General features: G+C 47.2%; 1 protein-coding gene across 6 annotated transcripts in view; it reads right to left on the bottom strand.

Moving 5' to 3' along the window:
- camk2g2 (calcium/calmodulin-dependent protein kinase (CaM kinase) II gamma 2) overlaps positions 1–25,403 on the bottom strand; it is a 298,181-nt gene that overhangs the window by 126,983 nt on the left and 145,795 nt on the right. For all 6 annotated transcript variants that reach the window (XM_078428653.1, XM_078428654.1, XM_078428656.1 and 3 more), the window contains exon 4: positions 22,738–22,792. In XM_078428653.1, coding sequence (XP_078284779.1) covers positions 22,738–22,792 — 55 coding nt within the window. The remainder of the gene's footprint in view (positions 1–22,737; positions 22,793–25,403) is intronic.

Here is a 25,403-nt window from a genome sequence, read left to right as displayed (position 1 = left end):
ACCAGTTCCAGAGACAAAGTCCAATGTCCGCAATGGGGTAGAGGTGAATCGGACAGGACCCTAGCTTGTGGAAGGACCGTTCAGAAGCCTGATAACAAAGTGGAAGAAGCTGTTCCTGAGTCTGGTGCCCAAAACTTAAACCTAAACCAATTAGGAATGTGGAAAATAGTCAAGGGTGCTTGCAATTCACACACATAAAGCACCTACTGAATATTTTTTTAAATAGCTCTTCAAGAGCAAAGAATTAAGAGTGTTGTATGGGGGAATTGTTGGGGGGGGGGGGGGGGTACACTGTAGGTGGTGGCTATCTGTAGTGGGGGGATTGTTCGGTGGGGGGGTTCACTGTAGGTGGTGGCTATCTGTATACATTGTGGATGCAAGCAAAGTATCCTAGTCACGTGTGACAATAATAATATATTCCTATCAGACGGGCGTGGACCCGTTGAGTCCAAACCTCATTGGCCGCCACTCCCGTCACTCAGGCAGGTCCCACCCCCGGCGGCCATCGTGCCCCCCCCTCATTGGCCGCCACTCCCGTCACTCAGGCAGGACCCACCCCCGGCGGCCATTGTGCCCCCCCCCCCCCCTCATTGGCCGCCACTCCCGTCACTCAGGCAGGTCCCACCCCCGAAGATCATCGTGCTCCCCCCCCCCCCATTGTCCGCCATTCCCGTCCCATTGTGACGTCGAACGCTGAAGGCGGCCAGGGTAAGTTGAAAAGGTAATTTTTAAACTTTAAAATGTCTATATATAACTTTAAAAATATAAGACCAATTTGAATGAAACTCAGGTACTACAGACCCCAGGATAATGGTGAGTAAAGTGGGGTTAAAATTGTCATACTATCGTTTGTGACCGGGCCACAAACATAAGGTGCAAACATACGGGGGAACAAACAAACGGAGCAAACAAGATGAGAGTTTTAGTAATATTTAATATAGATAAATAAGTACTGACAGAACAATGACATTTTTACTTGCAGCAGCATAACAGGTCTGGACATGCAAAACTGTACACCCAGATTACATATAATAAACCAAATAAAATCAATAAATAATACAAATACAAATAGAAAACAAAAAAGATCAGATTGGTGAAGGGAAGAATAATGATGCAAGATGACAGAAGGGGGTGCTGAGGCAGCTGCAAGATGTTGGAGTTGTTTTTCCGCATGGAATGTTCTGGATGAGTGACCCAGTGACGAGGCTTCACAGCATCGCTCCCTGACCCACTTTTCGCGACTGACTTTCAACAAACCTTCCAAGTTAAAAACTGCATCCGAGACACCTCACACGCCCTTCAACTCTTCAGTAGCTGTCAATGTCTCGGTCCCAGTTCCCCCATCTTCACCCTGCCCCTTTACACCTCCGCCCCCCCCACCAGGAAGGTCTCGCTTGGCCAGCTCACAACCCAGCGCTATGAACCTTGATTTCTCTAACTTCAAGTAACCCATACATCCCCTCTCTCTCTGTCCCTCCCCCACCCAAGTCATTCTACTAGCTTCAAAGCCATCTTGTTGAGTCTAACACCAAGGCCACGGCGAACAATGGCCTGTTCCCTTTATCGCTGTAACATTTTTGCACATCTTTCATTCATTTGTTCATTATCTCTCTATATCACCGTCTATATGTCTCGTTTCCCTTTCCCCTGACTCTCAGTCTGAAGAAGGGTCTGGACCCGAAACATCATCCATTCCTTCTCTCCAGAGATGCTGCCTGACCCGCTGAGTTACTCCAGCTTTTTATGGCTATCTTAGGTTCTCCCTTAAACAGCAAGCCATTCAACTTTCCTCTCCTAAAGCTCACCTCTGCCTGGCAGAATTTGTTCTCACCCTCAATAACTTCTCTTTTGCCTCCTCCAAAGATGCTGCCTCACCCACTGAGTCACTCCAGCATGTTGTGTCTTCTTTTGTTGAAGGATTGCCCCGTTCATTGAGAGCATCGGCCCACCGAGTCCACGCCGACCGGCAATCACCCATGCACTATGCTACACACTAGGGGCAAATTACACCAGCCAATAGACCTAAAAACCTGCATACCTTTGTAATGTGGGAGGAAACCGGAGCACCTGGAGAAAACCCACGTGGTCTCAGGGAAAGCGTACAAAACTCCATACAGACAGCACCCATAGTTAGGATTGAACCCGGGTCTCTGGTGCTGTGAGACGGCAACTCTACCACTGCATCGCTGTGCCACCTCAGCTGGAAAAGCAATGGAGGCTAATCCCGCATTACAGCCCCCAGAGTCATGCAGACCCATCGGCCCATCATGTCCATGCCAACCATCAAGTGCCCATCTGCACTAATCCCATTTACCTGCACTTGGTCGGTAGGTAGCCTGCGTGATTCTTCCAGATGCTTGTAAATGTCACCTACCTGCTCCCAGCACTATCTCAGGTTGTGCGTTCCAGATTACCACAACCTGCTGACCTACTTTACCAATATCACTCTGTAGCCTAACACTCACCCCCTCACTATCAACACCACCACCAATCTTTACATCAGCTGCAAACTTGCCAATGAAATCTCCTACACGCACATTAGTCCAGCATTTTGTGTCTACCTTCAATATTCATACCACTGGGCTGTAAGCTGCCCAAGCGAAATATGAGATGCTGTTCCTCCAATTTGCGTTTAGCCTCACTCGGACAATGGAGGAGACCTGGTATGTTTACTCCATCAGGAGCTACAGCTGCCAGCCATATAAATAACCGGAGAAGATTACAAATCCTGGCAGCCCCTGCGGTGACCCATTAATCAGAGAGCCGGTGGGACAAGTGATGGAGCACTTAGTGCAAGAGCGGTTTATTGCAAGGACAGGCTCCAAGAAACACTTTGCACAAACCGTCATCAAAAATTAAGCAGGCAAATGCTCACAGCAGATTAAGTTGCTCTGATTACTTCAAGTTCATCTCAGGGCATTCTCTTCAGGGTTCAATAATCAGGGAGATATCTTCATCTGTTTTTATGTATTATTCAAAGGGCAGTAATGGCATTTGTTGACTCGGTGAGTGGGCTTGGGTTTTGTCAAGTCCTGTATAACCAACAGCTTGCAGTTTCGCAGAAGGTCAAAAGACACTTGGACAGTTGCAGGGATAGAAGAGGTGCAGAGAGATGCAGGCCAAAGGGAGGCAAGTGGGACGAACTTGGAGTCACACAGCGTGAAAATAGGCCCCTCATCCCAATTTGCCCATGCTGACCAACATGTTCCATCTACACTAGTCCCACCTGCCTGCGTTTGGCCCATATCCCTTCAATCTATTGCACCGGGATGAGTCTGCTGTTTCACTTCCTGAAGTCAATCACAATCTCCATTGTCTTGCTGACATTGAGGGAGAGGTTGTTATCTTGGCACCAGGTTACGAGGTTCTCAATCTCTTTCCTGTACTCCGTCTCGTCATTATTTGATATCCGGCCCACTCCGGCGGTGTTGTCTGCGAGCTTGTACATACAGTTGGATTGGAATTGGTCTGCACAGTCATGAGTGTAGAAGGTGTAGAGTATGCATTCCTGCGGGGCTCCAGGGCTGAAGATTATTGTAGAGAATGATGTGTCATCCATCCTCACCTCTGTGGGTCAGGAGGTTGAGGATCCACTTGCAGAAGTGAGTGCTGACTCCATGGCTTTGGAGATGAGCTTCATTGAGTCTCATGGAAGGAGCTGCCAGGGGAAGTTGGAGTCCTGTACAATAACAACAGTTAAGGGACATTTGGACAGTTACTGTACATGGACTGGAAAGGTTTAGAGGGGAATGGGTTAAATGCCACTTGAGTAGATTGGTATGGACGAGTTGGGCCAAAGGGCCATGCTCTGTGACTCGAAGGGTGGGAAAGAAATGCAGGTCTTGCCTGAGACACCTGGATCTCAATAATGAATATAAACACCTCTATGCTCCTCTGCGGCACGGTGGCACAGCGGTAGAGTTGCCGCCTTACAGCGAATGCAGCGCCGGAGACTCAGGTTCGATCCTGACTACGGGCGCCGTCTGTACGGAGTTTGTACGTTCTCCCCGTGACCTGCGTGGGTTTTCTCCGAGATCTTCGGTTTCCTCCCACACTCCAAAGACGTACAGGTATGTAGGTTAATTGGCTGGGCAAATATAAAAATTGTCCCTAGTGTATGTGTAGGATAGTGTTAATGTGCGGGGATTGCTGGGCGGCGCGGACCCGGTGGGCCGAAGGGCCTGTTTCCGCGCTGTATCTCTAAAATATATATATTTTTTAAAAGATCTGGCCTCCTGTTCATCCTCGATTTTGGCAATTCTGGCAGCAGCAACCACATCACCAGATGCCAAGATTTGTCCTCCAGTATTCCCACCACCTCTTCCTCTCTGTCCCATCAACCAGGATGCTGCTCTTGCACCAGGTCCAACCTGGCACCGTTTACTGCAGCTGATTGCCTGCTCCAAATGCTGTGGAAATCCCATGGCTTCTCCGTAATACTGTGGAATTCCTCGCAAATTTCCCTTAATTGGTGGTGAAGCATTCAGCAAAGAAGGATTTGGCACAATAAGTTCTCAAATGAAGATGAAGGGATCGGGATGTGCCGACTTTTTAGGCTCATCTATGAACGTGGGAGGAAAGGGAGAGAATATCCCAGATGGAACTTTGCAAAGACGTTCGTCATCTCAACACTTTGGTGCTTTCAACCCGAGCTGTGCGATCAGTGCTTTCAAATGAGAATCCCTTCATCCTAGAAGAGGCAGACTGTGGTTTGTCATCTGTGGTATTATTGAAATGTATACAAAGGATTTAGTCGCAAATTCCACAGGTGTCATCGAGTCGTGGAGCTATACATCACAACAACAGGCCCTTCAGCCCACCCTGTCAGTGCTGACCAAGCTGGCATTCTGGACTCGTCTCATCTGCCTGCATTTTAGCCCTCTACATCCTTCCTGTCCACATATCTATCCAAAAGTCTTAAAAAAAAATTGTAATTGTATCTATAACCTCTTCAGGCAGCTCATCGCAGATACAGACAACTCTCAAAGTGACCCCTCCTCTCCTCCTAAGCCAATGCCCTTTAGATTTAGAACCCTCTAAACTGGGAGTTAGACTGTGAATGTTCGCGAAATTGAAAGTCACTCTCAAACTGGAGGTCACTGACTCTATCGTCTAAAATTATCACAAAATGCTGGAGTAACTCAGCAGGTCAGGCAGCATCTAGGAGGGAATGGATGATGTTTCGGATCGAGACCCTTCTTCAGACCCAAAACGTCAACCATTCCCTCTCTCCTAGATGCTGCCTGACCTGCTGAGTTACTCCAACATTTTGTGATACCTTCGATTTGTACCAGCATCTGCAGTTATTTTCCTATAGTCTAAATTTAAGTGACTGTATAAATGGGGAGTTTGTGCAAGCACAGAAGTTAATCCCTGATCTCCTTAATGTAGTAACCCTTCGGATAATGGTTGTGATCATGAAATAGGAATAGAAAAACAGGATTAGGAGGAGGTGATTTGAACTCTTGTCTCCATATTAATAATCTGGCTCCTGGTCCAGTAACCTGACCTCCACGCCAGCAAGCTACTCACTATTCCTAGAGCAAGCAGCTTCTCCAAAGTCTCCAGACTGACTCTTCCATTAGAACTAATTTCATCCTTGCCCCTTCCAGTCAAAGCCACCCGCGTTTAATTTCGCACGAGCATTTAAGGCAAGTCCTTCAAGATTCCGTGAAATCAGCGTGGGAAGTTCACAAAATGGAAAAAATAAAACACTGTGCTGCCTTTGAAGTGACATCCATGACTACCAGTGTATACATGAAAAGGGAATTTATAGTACATAGTTCCCCCAGCCACAGGTTGTTAGGCTGCTCTTGGGAACAAGATACAATTCCACATGGAAACGGTGACCTAATGAACAAGCCGAGTCTGGACTTGGTTAAATTCCACTCCTGGCATTTTTTTGGCTGAGGCAGCCCTTGGAAAATTGCTTCCACTTTAAGTGCTTGAAATGGCATCAGGAGGAGCTGAGAATGCAAGTTGTGAACGTGGTTCTGGGCCGGCAGGAATGAGAACTGTCTTTTGGGTCTCAAAGCTGGCAATGGGAACTCCCGTGGCAATTCTAGACAGCATGTTGGGACTTGAAAATAGTTGCTCGCTGTGAAGCGGCTGAACAAGTTAGAAGCTGTAATTAAGCGAGTGCTTGTTGTGGGCCATGTGGCTTCCAGAAGGTTCCCATATAGAAGGGGAAGGAACACAAGCCTAATGATGGCCTTTTTAGGTAGAGACTGAGTCCAAGTAGGATAGAGAAATCTTACAGCGCAAAACATGAAGATAAGTGATGTTCATAAGCTCATACGTGATAGGAGCAGAATTAGATTGTTTTTTAGAGATACAGCCCGGAAACAGGCCCTTCGGCCCACCGAGTCCGCGCCGCCCAGCGATCCCCGCACATTAACACTATCCTACACACACTAGGGACAATTTTTACATTTACCCAGTCAATTAACCTACATACCTGTACATCTTTGGAGTGTGGGAGGAAACCGAAGATCTCGGAGAAAACCCAGGCGGGTCACGGGGAGAACGTACAAACTCCGAACAGACGGCGCCCGTGGTCAGGATCGAACCTGAGTCTCCGGCGCTGCATTCGCTGTAAGGCAGCAACTCTACCGCTGCACCACCGTGTCGCCCTAAGCTGAATTAGGCTGTTCAACCCATCAAGTCTATTCCGCCATTCAATGATGGATGAACTATCTTTCCCTCCTAACCCCATTCTCCTGCCTTCTCCCCATAACCCCACAGGGGGCCCCTTCAGCTATCGTTCAGAGGTCCTTTATCAAACCCGTACCAATCAAGAATCTATCTATTTCTGCCTTAGAAATATCCATTGACTTGGCCTCCACAGCCTCCACGTCTGGAGCAATTTCTGATGTCCAATTTGCCTGTCTCAGTCATCCGGGTTTGATAAAGGGGCATGCGCGAGACTCCAAGCTGTCAGTCAGCACAACAACGATCCCTCACCATACTCCATCAGATACTCACTATGTCATGTATTCACTAAGACACGTGTATAAGACGTTGGTGAGACCGCATTTAGAACATTGTGTTCAGTTCAGGGCACCACGTTATAGGAAAGATATTGTCAAGCTTGAAAGAGTTCCGAGAAGATTTACGAGGATGTTGCCAAGACTAGAGGGTGTGAGCTATAGGGAGAGGTTGAGTAGGTTGGGTCTCTATTCCTTGTAGTGCAGGAGGATGAGGGGTAAACTTATAGAGGTGTATAAAATCATGAGAGGAACAGATCGGATAGACGCACAGAATCTCTTGCCCAGAGTAGGGAAATCGAGGACCAGACATACAGTAGTTTCAAGGTGAAGGGGAAAAGATTTAATAAGACTCTGAGGGGTAACTTTTTCACACAGAGGGTGGTGGGTGTATGGAACAAGCTGCCAGATGAGGTAGTTGAGGCTGGGACTATCCCAACGTTTAAGAAACAGTTAGACAGGTACATGGATAGGACAGGTTTGGAGGGATATGGACCAAACGCAGGTAGGTGGGACTAGTGTAGCTGGGACATGTTGGGCGGTGTGGGCATGTTGGGCTAAAGGGCCTGTTTCATGCTGTATCACTCTATGACTCTGGGATCATAAAGGCTTTCCCTGCACTTCCCACAGTAGGGAAGGGTGGAAGTTCACACAGAGTGCATCACTGTCATAGTTTCCACGCTTATAAAGGGCATCCATCTCGTGAGCTGTAAACAACTTGCACCAAATGAGGATCACTTGGGATTAAACCTACATCCGTGCAGATGGTGCCAACAGCATGAGAGGTGTTGGAAAAGGAAATTAGCCTAATAAATCAAAAATAGTTACGTCATACAAAAAAACCATTTGGCCCATCTAGTCTGCCAACTCCCAGTATTCCAGAATCCTCCTGCTCCTTCTTATTGCAGTACAAATTATTTTCTCAACCACCCAACTCTCTGCAGTCTGAAGAAGGGTCTCAAACCGAAACGTCGCCCATTCCTTCTCTCCAGAGATGCTGCCTGTCCCGCTGAGTTACTCCAGCATTTTGCGTCTGTCTTCCCTTTTGAAAGCATTGGCTGATTGTATTCCAGCCAGCTCAATAGGCTGCAGGTTTCAGACCCTCGCAGAGAGGACCTCCTCATACAGATGTGGTGGTCGTTCAGGTAAAGGAGATCCATCTTGACAGAAATCACAAAGCACCACTGAAATATTTCAGATGGAGAATAAGATTCTCTCTCAAAGAATTTACGTGGAAAATTAAATCAATAAACAATTATTTCCTCCCCACTGTCGTTTCTTGACGCACGTGCTGACGAGTTCATAATTCATAATTTAAAGGAGCAAAATTGGGCCATTCAGCCCATCAAGTCAACTTCACCATTCAATCACGGCTGATCGATCTCTCCCTCTCAACCCCATTCTCCTGCCTTCTCCCCATAACCCCTGATATGCGTACCAATCAAGAATCTGTCAATCTCCACCTTAAAAATATCTATTGACTTAGCCTCCACAGCCATCTGTGGCAATGGATTCCACAGATTCACCACCTCTGACTAAAGAAATTCCTCCTCATCTCCTTTTTCAAGGTACTTCCTTTTATTCTGAGGCTGTGACCTCTGGTCCTAGACTCTCCCACCGGTGGAAACATCCTCTCCACACCCACTCTATCCAGGGCTTCCACACAGTTGGTCGAGTAGTGAGACAGGGGGGGGTTAGTTAGCACACAGGAGGCCCCTTCAGCTGACGTTCACAGGTCAGCTCTCCATAACACAGGCAGATTCCGCAGTGCTGCATGGTTGTCAGCGGCACAATGGGGAAATATTGATCGGAGAAAGCAGAAAACAAGGTGGGCGGAATGTTCAAACACACAGGCAGAAGATGAAGCAAAGAACTTGAGACATGGCGTATAATTAACTGCTCCGCCGAGCTGGAACAATTTGACACTCAAACAAATTCATCAACAAAACAGAGTTTTGGCCTCTATTTTGCAGAAACAAAAGTCAACATCTTTTTAATGGAAAGAGGGCAAAAAAAACCCAACTCTGTGCAACGGAAAATAATAAAACTTTTGGAAAATCATAAGAGATCACAGAGCTACAGAGAAAACTCTTGGCGTGAGTCCTCACTGGTATTAATAACCAGAAACACGCTAAAGCCACAGTAGCTGATAAATATTTCAATATACTTTTACAGAGTGGGATTATATTTCATTTTGCACTAGGATTAAACCAGCCCACATTTCTCTGAATAAGTAACTTCTGTATCAGACTGAAAGAGCAAGTGAGACAGAGGGGAAGAGAGGGGAAGAGAGGGGGAGAGAGAGAGAGGGGGGGGGAGAGAGAGAGAGAGAGGGGAGAGAGGGAGAGGGGGAGAGAGAGGGAGGAGAAGTGAGGGGGAGGGAGGGGGAGAGAGAGGGGGGAGAGAGAGGGGGGGAGAGAGGGGGAGAAAGAGAGAGAGAGAGAGAGAGAGGGAGAGAGGGGGGGAGAGAGAGAGAAGAAGTGAGGGGGTGGGGGGGGAGAGAGAGGGAGAGGGGAGAAGTGAGGGGGAGGAAGGGGGAGAGAGAGGGAGAGGGGGAGAGAGGGGAGAGAGGGGAAAGAGGGGGGAAGAGAGGGGGAGAGAGAGGGGGAGAGAGGGGAGAGAGGGAGAGAGAGAGAGGAAGGAGAGAGAGAGGAAGGAGGAAGAATAGAGAGTGTGTGAAAGAGAGGAAAGAGAGACAAAGGAAAATGGGAAAAGTATGTGTGTGAGAGAACACTGAGAGAATTTAATATGTATGTGTGTTTGCAAAAGTGGACATGTATGTGCATTTGCAAAAGCGTAGAAGTAAATATGTGTGAGTGCTTGAATCTATGTGAAAATGTTCACGTGTAAGAGTATGGGTGTGCAATGGAATTAGTGTGCATGTATGAGATAGTCCATGCCTGCATGTAAAAGACATGCCTGTGTGTAAAAGTGACATGCAGCCAGTGCATGTATGTAAATGCTTGTGTCAGTGTGCAGACAAGTGTAGATGTGATAGTGTTCAGGATTGTGTCTGTGTGGGTGTGTAAGTGCATGAAAGTGATTGCATGAGTGAGTGTGCGTTAGGATATTGTGCATGTAGATGTGCACAGACTTGGTATGGACTTCATGGTTCATTGGAACTCTCTTGTCACATGTACGTAGGTGCAGTGACATTCCTCTTCTGCATGCAACTCAGTAAAATCTTGCTATTCTTAAGTATAATAAGTTTAATTTATTATTGTCAAGGCAGAGTGGTATTTAAGTACAAGAGTGTAAGTATAGTAAATCACACTGAGGCAGCAGGTTAATTGGCTTGGCAAATGTAAAAATTGTCCCTAGTGGGTGTAGGATAGTGTCATGTTAATGTGCGGGGATCGCTGGTCGGCGCGGACCCGGTGGGCCGAAAGGGCCCGTTTCCACACTGTATCTCTAAACTAAACAGTTTACAAGATTCGCCATGTGTCCTGCACCATCTTGTACCCTTATAGTATTTGATAGTGGAGTTATGGTGGATTATGAAGAAATGACATTGACTGCTGGTGACTGAATGACCACAGATACAAGAACTTTAGAGACCTGGTCAAGCCAATTTCTAGCCCAGAACTGGAATCTGATGCGGTATGAACACCATATTTTGCCTCTGTCAAGAGTCAAGGGTGTTTTATTGTCTTAAGTCCCAGATAGAACAATGACATTCTTACTGCCACAGCACGACAGAGTATGTAAATATCAACAACTAGGACTTCAAATCTGTGCTGATTGGCTCACCACTCTGCCAAAGATTCTCATCGTAACAAACTAGAAGATTCTCACTCGTCCTAGGCCAAACACCAATTGTCCAACTAGAACATCTATTTCCACACCACCTTTCCTAACCTGTTGGCTTTCCAAAGTGTTTTGCAGCCAGCGTGATACTTGTTGAAATTTGGTCACTACAGTGTTTAAATGAAACACGGTCGACTGCTTAACACAAAGTGTTGGAGGAACTCAGTCAGAGAGTTGTGAATCTGTGGAATTCTCTGCCTCAGAAGGCAGTGGAGGCCAATTCTCTGAATGCATTCAAAAGAGAGCTAGATAGAGCTCTTAAGGATAGCGGAGTCAGGGGGTATGGGGAGAAGGCAGGAACGGGGTACTGATTGAGAATGATCAGCCATGATCACATTGAATGGCGGTGCTGGCTCGAAGGGCCGAATGGCCTCCTCCTGCACCTATTGTCTATTGTCTAACTCAATGGGCCAAGCAACATCTCTGCAGGACATGGAGCGGCGACGTTTTGGGTCCCGACCCTTCTTCGGAACCGGCCGGAAATTGTGCCAATTGATGTCCTCCGGAGATGTTGCCTGACACGCTGAGTTCCACCAGAACTTCACGAATTATTGAGACATTTCGATAACTACTTGAAAACAACTTCTAAATTTTGATGGGAGACACAAAATGCTGGAGTAACTCAGCGGGTCAGGCAGCATCTTGGGAGGGAAGGAATGGGTGACGTATCGGGTCGAGACCCTTCTTCTTCTAAATGTTGATGGTCAGGCAAGGTATCACAAGCAGGTTATCAGCTGTAGAGAGCTAAAAGCCAGTATCAATCACTCACCTAATTACCACAGTCTTAAAGAATTTTAGCTCATTATCATAAAATTACATATCAGTTATTATCCTATGAATAATTAATACTAGAGTATCTGATTAGAAATATTATCCGTTATTTAACGCATTCACACCAAACGTATTGAATCAGTCCATCAAGTCCTTAATAAGGTCTGGGTAAGTTTTCAAACTTTTAAATTGACTCAATATATCATAATATTATAATGAATTTTTTAAGAATTCATTTTTCAGTAAAAGTGTATTTCTATTCCAACAAATGTGAACATGGGAGACATTTAGATAGTCAGCTTTAAATACTTAGCGTTAATTTCCTGGAAGTAATGGGCAAATATGAATTCATCTTGAGGAAGTTGAATTCATAGCTTGCCTCAGAGGGGAGAGTGTTTACATCACAGGGCGTACTGTAAACACAGACAATCCAGGCTAACAATCGAGTGTGATTCAGAGAAGGTGAAGGTGTCTCTTTTGATTTGTTTAAATGCAAGGTCACACTTCATGGACATAAAGATCACATGTGTTATTGTTAAATTGTAAGTAGTCCCTAGTGTGTGCAGGATAGTGTTAGTGTGCGGGGATCGCTGGTCGGCATAGACTCGGTGGGCCGAAGGGCCTGTTTCCGCGCTGTATCTCTAAACTAAATTAAACTAAAAGGTTTTAGTCCTGTGTTAACCAACAACTAGGTTTGAAATTCTGTGTCAATGGCTCACGGCTCTCAACATAACACACCAGAAAAGTCTAGATAGTTTAGCAAACCTGACACTGCTATTTAATGCAATAAATCAGCTCCAGCTTACGACATAACCAGAACATCATCCGAAGAGCTAAAGGTTTGTGGCACCTTCATTCATCAATGTTCCAAAAAGAACAGCCAGACCTTTCAGGTCCCTCAGAGACCTGAATCAGCAAAGTTCCCAGTTACGTTAATGCATACCAGGTGCGTGCAGAAAGCACACACACACACACACACCCATACAACAGTCCAGTCTGAGAAACAAGACCACGTAACTGAAAATTTAGAGTTATGTGATATCGACTCTCAGAACAATGACCTTCATGCATTTGGAAATCAATTGCCCAGAAAGTTTACTTCTCTGTTTCAAAGCATTTTTGCTCCAGACTCATGTGTGTGTATGTGTGTGTGTGTGTATGTGCGTGTGTGCGTATGTGTAGAGGTGTGTGCATATACATATATATTATACACACACACGTATATATGTATCAATAAATAATGCCCCAAGTCTATGTAGTTCGGAGCCTATTTGGAGGTTGTAGTGTTTAATAGCCTGATGGCTGTGAGGAAGAAGCTGTTCCTGAACCTGGACGTTACAGTTTTCAGGCTCCTGTACCTTCTTCCCGATGGCAGGAGTGAAATGAGGGCATGGCCAGGGTGGTGAGGGTCTCTGATGATGCTGGCTGCCTTTCAGAGGCAGTGCCTCTTGTAGATCCCTTTGATGGTGGGGAGGTCAGTACCTGTGTTAGACTGGGCTGTGTACAACGACTCTGTGTTCTGTTCCGGAAGAGGATCTATTGTACTTTGTGTGGGGTATTATTTGACGGATAGCATGCAGAACAAACCTTTCGCTATATCTCTCTTCACGTGACAATGAAGAAGTAATTGAACCATTGGCAGGGGGAATGGGTGACGGTTGGCTGGAGGGGGGAGAGGCAGGAGAGGGGTATGGGAATGGGGTCAGGAAATGGAAGGACTAGAGGTGGATGGGTGGGAGAGAGAGGGGCGGGAATTAATGCAGATGTGCAGAAAATAGTTAAGTGGTTTGGAGACCAAAAATTCACATCCTTTTAATGAGCTTTCCAGAGCCATTAGGCCCATTAGTATCTGCTGTTATAAGTACAGAAGATTACATTAGATGCATTAGTCCCTTTGTATACAAAGAGGAAGAACTAAAATCTTAAGCACGTGGGCATCTGACTAAAGAGATGGAGCAGGGTGTATGGTGGTAGAGTCAGTGGTAGAGTTGTTGCCTCACAGCGCCAGAGACCCGGGTTCGATCCTGACTACGGGTGCTGTCTGTACGGAGTTTGTACGTTCTCCCCGTGACCTGCGTGGGATTTCTCCGGATGCTCCAGTTTCCTCCCACACTCCAAAGACGTGCAGGTTTGTAGCTAAATGGCTTTGATAGAATTGTAAATTGTCCCTGGTGTGTACGATAGTGTTAGTGTGCAGGGATCGCGGGTCGGCACGGACTCGGTGGGCCGAAGGGCCTGTTTCCGCGCTGCATCTCCAAACTAAAAAACAGGCGTTGGCAATGAGAAGTGAGACGTTGGAAAATGGACGATACAAGGTAAGAGGGGTTTCTGGATCGTAACAGTGGAAAAGCAAGTTGAGAACATAGTGCTTAGAGCTGTATGAGGTGACGAAGGCAGGAAACTCAACCTTGCCAAGTCCGGATCTGCAGCCAAAGGACTTATTAAAGCACAGCGAGCTCTTACACACAGCAATGTGGAAATCAGTAGGGCCACCGGACTGTCTGAAGAAGGGGCTCAACCCATTCCTCCTCTCCAGAGATGCTGCCTGACCCGCTTGAGTTACTCCAGCATTTGGTGTCTGTCTTGGGTGATTTTGACCAGGCAGTAAGTTTTGGGCCAGGACACAAATGGGAGCAACCATGATCTCCTCAGGAAATTTGCCCAAGAGAGGAGGTGATCCTGAGGTTTGTTTTGAAAGATTGAAAGATACAAAGCCTTTTGACCCACCAAGTCCATGCCTACCACCAATCAGACATTCACACTAGTTGCATGTTACTCCAATTCCTCATCCACTCCCTTAACACTAAGGGTAAGTTTACAGAGGGCCAATTAACCTGAATCTGAAGAAGGGTCTCGACCCGAAACGCTGCCTATCCATGTTCTCCCGAGATGCTGCCTGACCTGCTGAGTCACTCCTGCACTTGATATCCTTTTGTGTATTAACCAGCATCTGCAGTTCTTTGTTTCATCAACCTACAGACCTGAGTCCAAGTCAAGCATTGATCAACCGTTCACACTAGTTCTATTATATCTCACTTTCTCATTTCTCCCTATACACTAGGGGCAGTTTGTATAATGGTGGCCAATTAACTTACACGCTCGCACCTCTTTGAGATGTGGGATGAAACCGGAGCACCCAGAGGAATCCAACGCGGTCACAGAGAGAACGTACAAACTCTGTACAGACAGCATCCGCGGTCACTGGCGCTGTGAGGCAGCAGCTCTACCTGCTGCTCCACTCTGCCACTGTGTAACGCCAATGCTTCTACCAGTTCCTTGTTCCCTAGTGCTGGAGCGCCTGCCTAGATTTTAATGTCTGATCTGTGGAGCCAGTCATGAGCCTATAAACCTTCCTGCACAGAGGCAAGGATGTGACTCCACAGAGTCACAGCTGACACAGCGTTAACAGCAAGGGTCTAGACAGGAGGCACGGTGGCACAGCGGTAGAGTTGCTGCCTCACAGCGCCAGAGACCCGGGTTCGATCCTGACCAAGGGTGCTGTCTGTACGTTCCTTCTGTGACTGCGTGGGGTTTCACCGGGTGCTACGATTTCCTCCCACCCTCCAAAGATGTACAGATTTGTAGGTTAATTTGGCTTCAGTAAAATTGTAAATTGTTCCCAGTGTGTGTAGGATAGTGTTGGTGTATCGGGGATCGCTGGTCGGTGAATTGAAGGGCCTGTTTATGTGCTGTATCTCTAATCTAAATTTGAACGAAACGAGAAGGAGCTTCTGGTCAAATATACTCCATGATGATTATCACACAAGTAGCATTGGGAAGGTGAATGTTTATTAACTGCTGTCTTTTAAATTACTGATTCCGCGGAACTATACATTAAAAATACATTAAAATGAAAGAACTGGCAATGATGAAAAACATGCACTAAATTTCCTTAGCATGGGTAGAATTGCAACTCTCTTACGATAGCACAATTGTTGACCTGCTGCCAAGATGAAGAAATTATGGTGCAAAATTAGAGTGTAACATCCCTCCGTTGATTCATTTAAATGTCATTTCTGAGAATATTGTTGGTACTTGAATTATTCATTGCACACGCAGTCAATCTGTGATTCCTGTCCTCTGCACACAATTAACGAGTTTATTGGGTTGAAGAAGGATCCTGTGGAGTTTGGAACCCGAGGCACAGGATACAGAAGCCCGGTTTCTATTCCATTCAAGCTGCCCTCTGTTCTTGAACATGAGAAGCTCTGCATTTAACGTTGCAAAGTTACTGACGATATCATCTTTCAACTGCTTAGCTGTGCTCACAACCCAGCCACTGATATTCCACTTTCCCTTCTGGATGAAATGCCAACTTCACTCAGAGTGAGTCAGCGCAAGGCATCAACAATCTCGGAGTTTGCTTGTGGAGTTTACTGTTCCCTCTCGCCTCCTACACTGTAACTAAACTTCTAGAGTGAGTCACAGTTTATTTAGTTTTAGTTTCAGAAAAACAGGCCCTTCGGCCCACCGAGTCCGTGTCGACCAGCAATTCCCGTACATTAACACTATCCTATACCTACATTAGGGACATTTTTTTTTACATTCATACCAAGCCAATTAACCTACAATCCTGTACATCTTTGGAGTGTGGGAGGAAACCGAAGTTCTCGGAGAAAACCCACGCGGTCACAGAGAGAACGTACAAACTCCGTACAGACAGCACCCGTGGCCGGGATCGAACCTGGGTAAGTGCTGTAAGGCAGCAACTCTACCTCTGCGCCACCGTGCTGCCCTCACTGGCTGTAAATCATTCCTGAGGTTTCGAAAGAAGATGCACATAATTTCTTTTTCATGATACACAGTGGAATTTAAGAGACTTTCAGATAAACACATGGATTAGATGTGTAGGTGGTGATGAGGTATGGATTATATGGATTATATTCAGGCAGGTACGAGTTGGTCTTGACACCCTGAACAGACATTGTGGGCTGAAGGGCCTTTCTTGCGTTGTACTGTTCTATGTTCCATGTAACAGGGCTTGTATTCACTGGAATTTACAAGGATGAGAAGGGATCTTATAGAAACAGAGAAAAATTCTTAAGGGATTGGACAGGCTAGGTGCAGGAAAAATGTTCAGAACCAGGGGTCACAGTTTAAGAATAAGGGGTAGGTCATTTAGGACCGAGATGAGGAAAAACATTTTCACACAGAGAGTTGTGAATCTGTGGAATTCTCTGCCACAGAAGGCAGTGGAGGCCAATTCACTGGATGTTTTCAAGAGAGAGTTAGATTTAGCTCTTCGGGCTAACGGAATCAAGGGATATGGGGAAAAAGCAGGAACGGGGTACTGATTTTGGATGATCAGCCATGATGATATTGAATGGCGGTGCTGGCTCGAAGGGCCTACTAGCCTACTGGCCTACACCTCACCTATTTTCTATGTTTCTATGTTCTGTTCTCAGTCAGTACAATCATCTTGTCCTCTGTGGTATGTTCGTTCATGGGACACGTGGATCATAATTTTCATCCTGCCAAGACTGATAAAGCAAAGTACCAGCAGATATGGTCCGATCACTCCCACCATCCTGGGACCCTTGCCAGTGTGGCTGGAGGTTGTGTGACTTTCCTCACACCAGTCGACGGTAAACAGTGGGTTCAAATCTCACTCAGGATCTTGTAGGAAAACCTAGAGTGAGGTATTGCTGGTGGAGAGGGCTTCATCAGAAGGAATGATCCACCAAGGAGTGAGTTAATGCCAGATCATCTATCTCAGGTAGGGCTGCAAACCGTCTCACTCACAAACAAGGTACAAGGTGACATGACCGCCCCGTGCCCCAAGTGACCTCACCCAGCCAGTGGCCACGTGCTCCCATTCTACCAATGCTGATCGCCGGGGCCGGGAGGCGGGTTGCTATGCAACTACCGTCAGACGGCGCCCAGGCCTCCGGGCCTACACTGTCCGAACCTACACTGTCTGAACCTACACTGTCCGGGTCTACACTGTCTGAACCTACACTGTCTGAACCTACACTGTCCGGGCCTACACTGTCTGAACCTACACTGTCCGGGCCTACAGTGTCCGGGCCTACAGTGTCTGGATCTGCAGCGTCCAGGCCTACAGTGTCCGGGCCTACAGCGCACCCTGGGCCTAATACGGGACAAGGGCGGTCCTGTACCGGACAAACCAAATTAGCCCAAAATACGAGATGTCCTGGCTGATACGGGACAGTTGGCAACCCTACTGGTAACACACAAAACAACTTTTTCACTGTATCTTGGAACACGTGACAATATTAAATAACGCCAATAGGATCAGTGCACCAGGCTTCGGTGTGAGACTTGAACCACAGGCCCGGCTCGCTGGGGGAGGGAAGGCCGCTGAGTCCGGCCCCCACTCACCCTGTGGATCGGAGATCGGAGAGGGGTTGGAGGGAGACGGTGGAGGATGCTGGACAAAGGGCCCGGTGGGAGGAATGAGGGGGGGTCTGTGTCCTCTGGGTCGGCTGTGGGAGGGGCCCCCCTGGGGAACGAGGGCTGGAAAGGGCCGGGCGAGGAGAGGGACATTGGATCGTGATTGGGACGGCTGGAATGGAGGCGACGGTCAAAATGTGACTTAGTGTCCAGCTGCAGCTGGGACTGTACAATGGAGCCAAAATGCCACCTCTTGCCTATGGACTGAGTGGGCTGCTCTGTGTGGACTGCGCTAACCAGGGCGACTGTGCTCATGTACGGACCACGACTGTGCTCATGGTCAAAGGACCAGCGATCACCCTGTACACTCGCACTATCCTGTCTTGCTGAGCTGTACGCAAAAAATGCTTTGCACTGTGCCTTGGCACACATGACAATAGGAAAACCACTGACCACTGAACTCACAAGCATCTGACTCAGGTAAAAATGTTTCCCCATGAGGTCATGCAAGCCTACTTCACAGAGCCGAACTCTTCCATTCCTTTTCCAAAACAAGGACTCTACTGAGATAATTCTTCGTCTGGGGAAGGGTCCCGACCCGGAACGTCGCCTGGCCATTCCCTCCACAGATGCTGGCTGACCCGCTGAGTTCTTCCAGCAGTTAGTATTTTGCTCGCTGAGCTTGCCCACGTTGTGCACGGCTCCAACTTGGCAATGGGAGGTGAGGGGAAAGATTACAGGTAGTCAGGAGAAAACCACGGACAGCTCACGCAGGCAGAGTCACAGCTTTCACTCACCAGTGGCGAGGGGTGTGTTCTTACTGAACTGCAGCATGCTTACAAGTAGAGGCGTTTTGAAATCGCAGAGCTCCAGGGGGTAATCTCAAATACACTGTCGCCAACTCATTCCTCCCAGTGGCTCATTAGACCAAGGCTGAAGCTCAGAGATCAACGGTCGTCTGCTGTGTGGTTTCACGCTTATCTTCCCCTTCAAAGATGAAGGCAATGGCCAGCTACCTAAATGATGGGTCGGCACGGTGGCGCAGCTGGTAGAGCAGCTGCCTCCCAGCGCCAGAGACCCCGGTTCAATACTGGCCTCGGGTGCTGGCTGAGTGGAGTTTGGGTATCTTTAAAGCGGAGATTGACCGTTAGTACGGGTGTCAAAGGTTGCGGAGAGAAGGCAGGAGAATGTGGTGGAGAGGGAAAGATAGATCAGCCATGATTGAATGGCAGAATGGACTTGATGGGCCGAATGGTCGAAATCTGCCCCGATCACTTATGAGGTGCTGGAATCTTAAGAAAGAAACAACATGCTGGAGGAATTCAGCAGGTCAGCCAGTATCTGTGGAAGGGAATCTTTTAGGTTGGGTCCCTAATTCAGACCTGAAGTTCACCTGTGGGGCCATGGTTAAAGGACCAGCGATCACCTTGTACACTCGCACTATCCTGCACACTAGGGACAATTTACAATGTTTTCCCTAAGCCAATTAGCCCACAAACTTGTACGCCTTTGGAGTGTGGGAGGAGACCGGAGAAAACCCAGACAGTCACAGGGAAAACGTACAAACTCTGTACAGACGTCACCCTTAGTCAGGATGGAACCCGGGTCTCTGGCGTTGTGAGGAAGCAACTCTACCTCTGCGCCACCGTGCCGCCACTAAATCTCGATGTTCTCCTGCACTGCAATGTTAGTCCATCCCCGAGCCTGACCCGTGTGGTAGGAATTGTCCCCACAGTAGACTTGATTCACAGGAACGGCTTCTGCCAGCGTGGCTGAGCACAGCTTGGCTGATTGCAAAGTCAGATGTCTCTTTAAACCACCAACCTGACACAAATAAAACAATCGGGAAAAGTCAGCACGGTTTAATCTGATGGTTTTAAAGCATTTTGGATGTTGGCTGAAAGCTGTGTTTTTTTGTATTTAGCCTGATCTGCACTAGTCTGTTAATAAAACATTGTCTGACTCACAGGTTAATGCGTTCTTATCCCTCCTAGCTCTCAGCAGAGTGCTATATACATCCTATGGTCTAGAGGATGATGGACGGTGGAATCAAACAGCAGGGCTGGGTTGGAAATATTTACAAGTGTCTGCAGCTAATTCACAAAGAACAGGATGAATCTCAGAGCGAAGCGGCAGGTGTAGTGATGTGGTCTCCAGCAAAGCACAAGGTGCAGGAAGAACTCAGTGGGGCAGGCAGCATCTATGGAGGGAAATGGACAGACAGCGTTTCGAGTCAGGACTCTTCTTCAGACTGATGAAGGAGGGGGGGGGGCAGAAAGCTGGGAAAAGGATATGGGGGGCAGGACAAAGCTTGGCGAGTGATGGGTGGATAGATGAGGAGGGGGTTGGTTGTTAGATGGGTGGAGTTAGTGACAAAGGCCACAGGTCAAAGAGAGACAATAAACCAAAGCAGATAAGGGGAGAAGAGGAGAAGTGAAATGTAAAGCTGGAGGGAGGTATATGGGTAGGAGCAGTCAGGGGGGGGGGGGGGGTGGGGGGTGAAGAGGGGATAAAAGGAATAAATGTGATGCGGGGATGGGAGGGGAACGTACAGTGGGGAAGACGAGTGGGGTGGACTGGTGGGGTGGGAGATTGGGGGACAGTTGGGTGTGCACTGGGATGGGCCGGGGGAAAGGGAGGATCATAGAGCACTTACTGGGACAACCCTCGATCAATCAGCGTCCATCAGATCCAACATGTGCCACAGATAACGGAGGTTTTGCTGGAGTGGCACGGTGGCGCAGCGGTAGAGTTGCTGCCTCACAGCGCCAGAGACCCGGGTTTGATCCTGACTACGGGTGCTGTCTGTGTGGAGTTTGTACGTTCTTCCCGTGACCAGCGTGGGCTTTCTCCGACTGCCCCGGTTTCCTCCCACAGTCCAAAGACGTACAGGTTTGACGGTTAATTGGCTTGGTATAATTGCAAATTGTCCCTAGTGTGTGTCTAGGATAGTAGTGGTAGTGTGTGGGGATTGCTGGCCAGCATGGACTTGGTGGGCCGAAGGGCATGCTTCTCTGTACCTCGAAGCCAAACTAAACTAAACTAAACTACTGGAGCCATCTACAGTGCCTTTCACATTTGGAAGGAATTTTATAGGTTAATAACTTGAAAGAAAGCTCTGCCATTTAACTTCAGTTAATTAAAACACACAAATCTAGGGCACAGAATCGAGAGCCAAAGTTAAACTTGTCCTCAAAATGCTGTTCGCGAACTCAAGGGAAAACAAGGCACTTTATTAAATATGAACACTTTATCTACGCACTGAGGATTAAGTGGATCTATTCCCTAATTATCGGTAATTATATCAGAGAAACAATAATTTCCCTAGATTGATGGCAGCCCCACAAGGACTGGAATATGGGAAATGATGCAGAAATGTCCAGAGTGTTTAATTATCATCATGAACAGGCAACAGAATAATGAAATTTTTACCAGCTCCAACTTAACAACCCCATTAATACACAGTAGGTGCAGGAGTAGGCCATTCAGCCCTTCGAGCCAGTCACCGCCATTCAATGTGATCATGGCTGATCATTCACAATCAGTACCCCTTTCCTGCCTTCTCCCCATACCCCCTGACTCCGCTATCTTTAAGAGCTCTATCTAGCTCTCTCTTGAAAGCATCCAGAGAATTGGCCTTCACTGCCTTCTGAGGCGGAGAATTTCACAGATTTACAACTCTCTGACTGAAAAAGTTTTTCATCATCTCCGTTCTAAATGGCCTGCCCCTTATTCTTAAACTGTGGCCCCTGGTTCTGGATTCCCCCAACATTGGGAACATGTTTCCTGCCTCTAACGTGTCCAACCCCTTAATAATCTTATATGTTTCAACATTAATGCAATAACACACAAATATATAATAAAGAATAATACATTAATAACTGTAACACAAGATACCCGTAACAGTGTAAAACTGAAGTCCCTTGTGCAACCAAAGACACAGTTCAGAGAGCATTGTTGCTGAGGTAGTGGTGGGTTTACGTTCAGGTTTATTAATGACACATGTACCAAGGTTCGGTAGAGTTGCCGCCTTACAGCGCCAGAGACCCGGGTTTGATCCTGACTGTACGGAGTTTGTACGTTCTCCCCGTGACCTGCGTGGCTTTTCTCCGGTCTCCTCTCACACTCCAAAGATACACAGTTTTTAGGTTAATTTGCCTTGGTAAAACTGTAAATTATCCCTAGTGTGTGTAGGATAGCGTTAGTGTGCGGGGATCGCTGGTGGGCATGGACTTGGTGGGCCGAATGGCCTCTTTCTGCGCTGTATCTCTAAACTAAACTAAACTAAACTAAACTAAAAGGTACACTGGAAAGGTTTGTTTTGCATGCTATGTACACAGATCACATATACCATACATAGATCATGCATACATACATGCATACATACATGCATACATACATACATACATGCATACATACATACATCATTTCAAACCAGTTCTCCAACTAGTTTTTCTGTCCTCCTGATTAACTTTACTGTTTTTATGCCTCGTTATCACCTTCCCCTCAGCTAACAATGAACCATTCTACATTTCCTTGAACAACTTCTGCTTTGATCTGTCGTTTTCACACCTTGCCCTTCCAAATCTCTAGTCTCTCTCTCTCTCCCGTGACTCTGTCAGAAGAAGGGTCTCGACCCGAAACGTCCCCCATTCCTTCTCTCCTAAAATGCTGCCTGTCCCGCTGAGTTACTCCGGCATTTCTGATGGCGTCTACCATCAGAGTGGTTTAGTTTTAATAGTCGCTTCCTTCAGTACATACATCAGAGAAAAATAGACAATAAATTGTAGTTATTTCTTGTGAACAAGCAATTACTCACAGGTCAAATATGAGGTAGTGAAATCCTTCTTCTGATATGCTGTCATGAAGACGTACTGAAAGAGAGAGTAAAACGTTAGGAGCGTCTTGGTTGATGACTAGCTTTAAAAAGTAATTATGTCTCTGGGTGTAGTATCATTCTAGTTCTATTTGACCAAACTAGTTCAGAAAATGGGAAGAAAACCCAGTAATTTCCTGGGCAAGTTTTCCAAGGGCTATATCAGGGACACATTTACTTTAGTATATTATTGTCACGTGTACCGAGCGAGGTACAGTGAAAAGCTTTTAGTTGCGTGCTATGCAATCAGCGGAAAGACGATATACGATTACAAATTAAGTCGTTCACAGTGCACATATACAGTGTCCCAAACATCAGAAACCACCCCTGGTTCAGCTACTCACTGACCTTGGGATGTGTCTTTATTTACAAAAAAACATGGCCTCAATCAGACACTGCAATGTGAACACAGCTCCCCATGTAGCTCAGAAGCATCGCCATCGTCCAAACTGGCCGACATGGTTGCTATCTGCAATCTGGCAGTGGGTGGGAGCTTACTGTCAGCAAAGTTCATGAGAACGTCCGTAAGATCATAAGGCCATCTTATTGGATGTGAAGGAGCAGTGTAAATAAAACTCCTGTTCTCTTCCACCGACATCAAGAAAAAATAGGGACGCAAGCAACTGCAGGTGCTGGAACCTTGAGCAAAGCACAAAGTGCTGGAGGAACTCAGCGGGTCAGGCAGCATCTGTGGAGGGAAATGGCCAAGTGACGTTTCGGGCGGGAACCCTTCTTCAGAAGCGAAATGTAGTCTGTCCATTTCCCCCAACAGATGCTGCCTGACCCGCTGAGTTCCTCCGGCACTTTGCATTTGGATTCAGAACAATAACGTGGACACACCTTTTGGGGGTAGTAATATATAACCTTGCAGTTGCTGCAAAAACTAACAGACCTTAACTGAGACAAACTGCATTTGGCCAATGGGAAATAGTTTCCGAATCTATAAGCCACAAAATAGAGATAATTTCAGAGACAGTGATCTTTTCCATCTGATAATTATGGAGATATATCGCTGGTACCTCGGGCACTTTCTGCCTCATGCTGATTTCACAGAGCGCATTAATGAGCTTTCACATCTCTGCAGTTCGAACATCTCTGCAGAATCATTCTACAGAAGATCAAAAGGGACATCTCTTTTGGTTCTGCTTCCAAGGGAGCATCAACACATGCAGTGAGCTGGAGGATTACCTGCACCTTCAGGTGGCCAATGTTTTAATGTGAGCACTACATGACAGGTACATGGATAGTGCAGGAAGGAAGTCCTTGTTTACAATGAAGATAGGCACAAAATGCTGGAGGAACTCAGCAGGACGGGCAGCACCTCTGGATAGAAAGAATGGGTGACGTTTCTAGTTGAGACCCTTCTTCAGACTGAGTCAGGGAATAGGACAGGGTTTAGAGGGATACTTGACCAAGTGGACCCGTTGGGCCCAAACCTCTCCTGCATTGGTGCAGCACCCTTTCCTCTCATTCTCCCTCCTCCTCCCCTCCCCCTCCCCTCCCCCTCCCCCCCATCCCCCTCAACCCCCCTTATCCTCCCTCCTCCCATCCCCCCCTCCCTCCACCCCCCCCTCCTCCCTCCCCCTCCCTCCTCCTCTCCTCCCCCACCCCCTTCCCCTCCCCCCCACTCCATCCCCCTCAACCCCCCTTATCTCCCCCTCCCCCTCCACCACCCCCATCCCCTCCCCCCTTCCTCTCCCCCCCACACCATCCCGCTGAACCCACCTCATCGTCCCTCCTCCCCTTCCCTTCCTCTCCCCCCCCCCCCCCCTCCCTCCCTAGGAGATAGATTTAAACTTTAAAAGGTGAATAACTTCAAAAACATCACACCGATTTCAATGAAACTTCTTCCATCAGCACCAAAGGGACGACGGTGAGTAAGGTGGGCCTAAAATTGTCGCGCTATCGTGTACCGTTTTGGCTGTAGTTCAGGAACAAACAAACGAGAGTTTTAGTCTATAGATAGATGGTCAAATGCAGGCAGGTGGGACTAGTGTAGATGGGGCATGTTGGTCGGTGTGGGCAAGTTGGGCCGGAGGGCCTGCTTCCACGCTGTACAACTCTACGAGATGTCAAACCAAAAACCACAAATAGGACAAATAGAAAGCTTCTCATGAGGTTCTGCCTCCAGAAGGTGGCATCTATCATCATGATACCTCAACATCCGGGCCATGCCCTCTTCAGGAGGTACAGAAGCCTGAAGTCCCACACCACCAGGCTCAGGAACAGCGACTTTCCTATCAGTCTGAAGAAAGGTTTCGACCCGAAATGTCACCCATTCCTTCTCCCCAGAGATGCTGCCTGACCCGCTGATACTCCAGCATTTTGTAAATCCTTTCCTACACCTATCAGGTTCATGAACCAACTCACACAACCCTTATCCCACCTTATCGAAACGTATAAGATTATTAAGGGGTTGGACACGTTAGAGGCAGGAAACATGTTCCCAATGTTGGGGGAGTCCAGAACAAGGGGCCACAGTTTAAGAATAAGGGGTAGGCCATTTAGAACTGAGATGAGGAAAAACTTTTTCAGTCAGAGAGTTGTGAATCTGTGGAATTCTCTGCCTCAGAAGGCAGTGGAGGCCAATTCTCTGAATGCATTCAAGA

This window comes from Rhinoraja longicauda, chromosome 35 (assembly GCF_053455715.1).
Source record: "Rhinoraja longicauda isolate Sanriku21f chromosome 35, sRhiLon1.1, whole genome shotgun sequence".
Taxonomy (NCBI): Eukaryota; Metazoa; Chordata; class Chondrichthyes; order Rajiformes; family Arhynchobatidae; genus Rhinoraja; species Rhinoraja longicauda.
The sequence above is the reverse complement of the archived record's forward strand: the minus strand, read 5'-3'. Positions and strand labels throughout refer to the sequence as shown.